The sequence below is a fragment of the Carassius auratus genome, unplaced genomic scaffold, assembly GCF_003368295.1.
Source record: "Carassius auratus strain Wakin unplaced genomic scaffold, ASM336829v1 scaf_tig00024173, whole genome shotgun sequence".
NCBI lineage: Eukaryota > Metazoa > Chordata > Actinopteri > Cypriniformes > Cyprinidae > Carassius > Carassius auratus.
This window is the reverse complement of record NW_020525323.1, coordinates 579,742-586,621: the sequence shown is the minus strand read 5'-3', so window position 1 is coordinate 586,621 and position 6,880 is coordinate 579,742. Positions and strand designations below refer to the sequence as shown.

The 6,880-nt window shown below is 37.2% G+C and overlaps 1 protein-coding gene across 3 annotated transcripts; it reads left to right on the top strand.

Annotated features, from left to right (window-relative positions):
• The first annotated feature begins 1,401 nt into the window (after window positions 1-1,401).
• aldoaa (aldolase a, fructose-bisphosphate, a) lies at window positions 1,402-6,204 on the top strand. Of its 3 annotated transcripts, none has more exons than XM_026250409.1 (7): window positions 1,402-1,506; window positions 2,983-3,101; window positions 3,193-3,459; window positions 3,626-3,786; window positions 4,614-4,872; window positions 4,999-5,198; window positions 5,681-6,204. In XM_026250409.1, exons 2-7 carry the CDS (start codon window positions 2,990-2,992, stop codon window positions 5,774-5,776), a joined length of 1,095 nt encoding a protein of 364 aa, XP_026106194.1. In that variant the 5' UTR covers window positions 1,402-1,506; window positions 2,983-2,989; the 3' UTR covers window positions 5,777-6,204. The 3 variants fall into 3 exon arrangements, with proteins under 3 accessions (XP_026106194.1, XP_026106195.1, XP_026106196.1); XM_026250410.1 differs by lacking the exon at window positions 1,402-1,506 and adding an exon at window positions 2,418-2,574; XM_026250411.1 differs by lacking the exon at window positions 1,402-1,506 and adding an exon at window positions 2,550-2,570.
• Window positions 6,205-6,880: the final 676 nt, after the last annotated feature.

Genomic DNA, 6,880 nt, shown 5'->3' with positions numbered 1-6,880 from the left:
TGTAACAAAAGGTAATTCCTATTTTTACTGATCTAGTTGTTTACAGAGCACCATCTTATTTGTTACATAAGATATATGATCTAACTATGTGTGTGTGTATTGTATTATGTGAAATGCGATACAGTCATGTATGTGGCCATATTTAGAATGCTTGCTGCAAATACACTATGGCTTACAAAGTAAACCTGCTGTGACTCAGTCACTTATTATTGATGGTCCCTCTGTTGTATGGCAAAACTCTTTTTTTTTTCTTTTTTTTATATAAACATGCTATTTTTTGTAAGTGACTTTTTTATGAGGCTTTGTTTACAGTAGAATTAATATCTATCAAGCATTGGTAGTGAGATATTAAAAAATTCACTCTACATTCTTTGTTGCATTGTCCTGGGTTTTCTGCTTTCTTTATGAAACATGCGATTTAAAAAACAGTACATTACAGTAAAATACTATAAAAAATATGTTTTTTGGAAGTGTAAAAGAAAAAGTCATTGTGTAATTTACAGTAACAAACCATAAATGAACAAAAAACTTTTTTTTTTAAAATAACATGATTCTTCTTAGTTTTTTTTTTTTTTTCTTATTGGTTGTGAACATTAGGGTTTAATTTTAAATCTAATGTGGTTAAATTAATGTTTATTGCATTGTTTCAGTATCATGTGTCACCATGATGGGGTTTAGTGATTGTGTGAATGACACTGTGACCTTCTATATATAAGTATTGCCCTTCTCAGCTCATAGAAAAGCTGTTTGTGATGAGCTTTAGTTCATCATGTGACTTTCTGATCCCCTTCAGTTTTTGGTGGTTATCTGTGCATTACAATGTTTCAAAACAGATATTAACACTTCAATATCTTGGATTATATACAGTGCTTCAGTTAATGAAATCCGGTATTTTATTGTGAATTTAAGTTAAGTCTGTAAAACTTAAAATGTTGCTACAATCTTTTTTATGGAGAGGTTCTGGCAACCACAGTTACCGGTATTTTTTATTTTTTTTACAGTGTAGCTCTTGCTGATTACAGCGATTAAGTAGAGAAGATGTTTGAGAGATGAAAGGTCATGACAGAAGATCTCATGACAGTAAGCTCTTTTCTGAAGACGGTATTCTCATAGATAGAGGAGGTAACATCATAGAACATCATGCAGAAGTTTCATTCAGATTATTATAGTAATCTGAAGACCACCAGCCCCCCTTTGCATCATTTAACAGGGATTGCATTAATGCATGTTGTAATTCATGCATCGTATACCATGTGTGTGCCACTCTCAGCCTTTCTCTTTAACCTTTCTTTGCTGCATGCCAGTGTGCATGAATGTCACATCGCCCTTCTCCGGTTGCATCGTGGGTTTGCCTGCTACTAAGATTAGCCAAACCCACGTAATGTCAAAGGTCATTTCGTCTGAATAAATACAGGTCATCTGGAAATAGACGGATGTCACAGACTATCCAGACCTCCTCTGCCTTCATTTGGGGAGTATCTCTTGATCACTTCAACCAAAAACACGGTAAAAATGTGCATGCTCTTTTCTTTTATTCTGTAGTACAAAATGTAAATTGCAGAAATACAGTAACCTATGTACTATATTATAAGATTGTTTTATTTTGTAGGCTTTACCTCTTTTTTTAAATCCATTTGCAAATTATTTTCTACTGTTCCACGATTTTGTTTTTATTTCAAATATCAATATCAAATCAATATTATTATTTATACCACCAGCACTACTACTAATAAATATAATTTTTTATAATAATAATAATATACAATAATAATTAGTTGTTTAAAAAAATATACTCATAATTTAGCCAGTGACTAAAGTATTTAATCAGTAAATCATTCTTAATTCTCTAAATAATGTACTTAAGCTTATAATACAAAATACCATTCAACAATGTATTTTTTTTTTTCGTGAATTATGTTTAACCAGCTTTACTGACTTTGCTTGGCATTCAACATCCAAAAGAGCCTTTTTAGGACCCTTTTCACAACACACAACCTGCTGTACAATGTTCAGCTGGACCACTGGCTTTCATCCATCAAACTGTCTATATTTAATTTGGCCTTTGGTTGAACGGAGGGTGATAGAGATTTGCTACTGGAATGTTAAGAGCCTCTTGTTGAGGTGTTCTTCAGTGTCCAGTAGACAGAGAAGCAATATAATTTAACATCAGATTTAATTTTATTAAAGGAAAACAATCATTAGTGTTAGTTTATAGCCTGTTAGATATACTCCTAAAATCATTGAAATAATAGCACACGTACGACAAGGTCATATGTATTCGCTTCAATGGAGCACATCAAAACGTCACATCCAGCTTTATTTCCTGCATGTGAAATCTGTCACGTATCAAGAACATTTACCCCGCCTCTTATTGTAATAAAACCTGCACAGCAGCCAATCACCGTCTCTTCGCCTTGTCAATCAAAACAAGACTCGCGTGCTGATTGGTCCAGCTGTCCTCCTGTCAAACGTCTTGATAATTTCCTTCCTATATTGCGTTCTAACTCAGAATAACGTGGTTTACGCGGAAAGTGTGGTTCGGAAACAGTCGCACCTTTAACGTCCACTTAGTAGGTGAGTTTTTTCTTCTTATAAAACGCCGACATCCAAGTAAAATCAAACATATCTGAACGATGCTAGTTCCTCGCTAGTCTGTTTTTCGGTTGTCATGCAAAGGTAACAGTTACGTGAGCCGCACAAGGTCATGCGTGTTTGTATCTCAAGGACACGTTGCCTCAAAACCCGTCGAGAAGAAGCTAACAAAAAGTGGTTATAAGAAAGAAAAATCAATGCTTTTAGTAAGCTTTACGATTTAAGTACACACCCATATCTGAACTCTTGCTCAGACTCGTTGGTGTTGATTTAACAGTCACCTGATTCACTTGGCGAATGTTTTTGTAATGTGTTTGTACTGGTGCTCTGAACGATTTATTCTCAGAGGTCATATTAATGTGTATTTGTGTCCCACACCTTCCTCCACAGAGTCAAGATGCCTCACGCTTACCCATTCCTCTCCACGGAGCAGAAGAAGGAGCTGAGCGAGATTGCTCAGAGGATTGTTGCTCCTGGCAAAGGCATTCTGGCTGCGGATGAGTCTACAGGTAATTAAACCATTCCGTTTGTGTTTGTTAGTAACCCATTCATTTGCTCTTCTAATCTAATCTATCATCTCGTCTCTTTGTTCCTGTGCAGGTAGCGTGGCCAAGCGGTTCCAGAGCATCAATGCTGAGAACACCGAGGAGAACAGGAGACTGTACCGCCAGCTTCTGTTCACCGCTGACGACCGCGTCAAGCCCTGCATCGGCGGCGTCATCCTCTTCCACGAGACCCTCTACCAGAAGACCGATGATGGCAAACTCTTCTCCCAGCTCCTGAAGGAGAGGGGCATGGTGGTTGGCATCAAAGTGGACAAGGGTGTGGTTCCCCTGGCTGGCACCAATGGAGAGACCACCACACAAGGTGAGAATCCCATCACGGTCTATAAAATAAGATTATCAGCTAGTATAATTGCACATGGTATTTTATAACCTTTCATATCCACTTAAATGCTGTAATTAGATGGACTTTGTCCAGAACTGAATGGTCACAGTCACTCTCTTATGACCCATTAAATGCTCATTCGCAGGTCTGGATGGGCTGTACGAGCGCTGCGCTCAGTACAAGAAAGACGGGGCAGACTTTGCTAAATGGAGGTGTGTGCTGAAGATCACCCCCACAACCCCCTCAAGACTGGCTATCATTGAGAACGCCAATGTGCTCGCCCGTTACGCTAGCATCTGCCAGATGGTGAGACACTTACAGCTACTCTATATCCATGTGGTGTTTTTATTTATTTTTTATTAATGTTTTTATACAGCATAGAGGCATTCAATTGATCAAAAGAGGAGATAAATTTATAATATTGCAATTTTATTTTTTTATTTTTTTTCAAATAAATGGCTGTTCTTTTGAATTTTCTGGGGGAAAAAAGGACAGTTTCCATAAAGATATTACCCATTACAACTGCTTTCAACACTGATATAATAAGAAATGTTTCTTGAGCAGCAGCATATTAGGTCACGCTTTATTTTATGGTCCAATTCTTGCTATTAACACACCATTAACTATGATTTTGCCTCCGTAAACTCCCAATTTGCTGCTTATTAATAGTTAGTAAGGTAGTTGATAAGTTCAGGTTTGGGGTAGGATTAGGAATGTAGAATATGGTCATGCAGAATAAGTGATTTATAAGAACTAATAAACAACCTATAATAATAATAATAGGCATGCTAATAGTGAGAATTGGCCACTAAAATAAAGTGCTACCACATATTAGAATGATTTCTGAAGGATCATGTGACACTGAAGACTGCAGGAATGATGCTGAAAATGCAGCTGTGCCATCACAGAAATAAATGACATTTTAATATATGTTAAAATAGAAAAGTTCTTTTAAATACTCATAATATTTTACAATATCCTGTATTTTTTATCAAATAAATGCAGCCATGGTGAACATGATTCTTGTCAAAAACACCTTTCAATTGTATCAAATATAAAAATAATTCATGATTATTATATGAATTTGTAATAAAAATAAGTTCAGATCATTTCATTGTCACCGTTCTCCTCAGCATGGCATTGTGCCCATCGTGGAGCCTGAGATTCTTCCTGATGGTGAACATGACCTGAAGAGGTGCCAGTATGTGACCGAGAAGGTTCTGGCTGCTGTGTACAAGGCCCTGTCAGACCACCATGTCTACTTGGAGGGCACTCTGCTCAAACCCAACATGGTGACCGCCGGACATTCGTGTTCCCAGAAGTACACCCCTCAGGAGGTCGCAATGGCTACAGTCTCAGCTCTTCGCCGCACTGTTCCTCCCGCAGTGCCTGGTTAGTAAAGCGACCGCAGTTACTCACTCTTGAGGCGTTATCTTATCACAGACCTATGGGAAATTCTTAAGCCTGTAATCATCATGGTGCAGTATCACTCACACCACACCCCTTCCCCTGATGTAGGTATCACCTTCCTGTCTGGAGGCCAGAGTGAGGAGGAGGCCTCACTCAACCTGAACGCCATCAACCAATGTCCCCTGCAGAAGCCCTGGGCCCTGACCTTCTCCTACGGTCGTGCCCTGCAGGCCTCCGCCCTCAAAGCCTGGGGCGGCAAGAAGGAGAACGGCAAGGCCTGCCAGGAGGAGTTCATAAAGAGAGCTCTCGTAAGTTTTATTACCTTGAGATCATCTACTGGAGACTGATCTGGTTATATGAAATTTAGTAAAAAAAAAAAAAAAAAAAAGCTGCCATTTTGTTTCCAAAAATAAAAATCATATTTTTCTTTTTTGAAACAAAATGGCAGCTTTTTTTTTTTTTTTTTACTGCAATTAGAAACAAAATTGCTTTTTTTCTATTGACTTGTGTATAATTAATTTTAGAATTAAAATTGATGTTCTTTTCATTATTTATTATAAATGGTGTATGTATATTTATTTTTAATTTACCATGTATGTGTATATTATACAGTATTTTTATTATCATGTAAACGTGGTGGTGTTTTTTTTTTTTTTTTTTTCTTCTTCTTTTTTTTTTTTTGCTTATTACATGAGATTCTTGATTGTACAACATTAAGTAATTTGTTCAAGAGGATTAGCGTTTCATATGTGAAAGTTTTAAACCAACTGTTGTTGTGTTTCTGTCTCAGAACAACAGCCAGGCCTGTGTTGGGAAGTACGTGTCCGCAGGAGATAAGGGTGCTGCTGCTGGAGAGTCTCTCTTCGTGGCCAACCATGCCTACTAATCACTAGGAAGCCTTTTCCATTTCAATCCTCATCATATTCCTGAAGAATCAATGAACCCCGACGCATCTATACTCTGAACTCATCATTTGACCCATTCCCTTTTTCTTTCTAGTGTTCGTTACTTTCCTTGTGTGAAACCAAAACTATGAAACTAAGAAATCATACTTAAAAAGAGTAATGGTAATATAATAACAACGTTTTTGCCCTAATCTCCTCCCTCTTCCTTCTTTTAATAGCACTCCGATGTATTGTAATGTTTACCTCTGTAGAGAAACGTTGCTCTTGTACTTGCAGTACTTATTATGACTGTATTTGACTTGCACAAAGCATATATACCTTTCAGTGGTATATTATTATTATTGTTACTGTTTAATATGATACACGCTGAAAAAAAAAAACATTAAAGTATCTTTCACTGCTAACCTGATTTATGTTTCTTTCATGCTGTTATCCAGACATCACATCATTGTGGGGTTTTGTGTCCGTGTCTGTTGGAACATTTCTCTGAATATCTGTCTGTTCATCTTCTGAACCTTGTGAACAAACTCCGATGCAAGAATGTCCATTTCTAAGATGATTATCATCCTAGGAAGAATCTCGGCTGCTTTGCAAGGTTATTATCCATAAGCTGTTTTGTAATTGTCAAGGATTCTTGATAAACTTTGCTTTCTGAGATATTGAAATATCTATAAATATTGTTGCAAAAAGGGTGAATATTAAACTGGCCAAAGCATGTGATTTCAGTGAATGAGACTAAGTTACATTACACCGTTTTAAATCTTTCACACTTCCTTAACACCCTGTTGACTGACATTAAGATAATGTGATTCTCTATTATTTTTGTTATGTATTTGGCTCAGTTTATTAGCAGCTGGCAGTAGATGTATTGTCTGAGTTCATGACGAGGAGCTCATAGTGGTTTCAGAAGTGACGCATTACTTGCAGAAGCCTTTATGTCCCTCTGTAATGCTCTAGTGATGGGCAAATGAAGCTTCGCGAGTGTCGAAAACAGCGCCATCTGGTGGTTCATAAAATCCATCTTTGCAGCAAGTCCCAGCATGCAAATATCCTCCCTTGTCTCAGCTTGTAGCTAGTTTCATAAT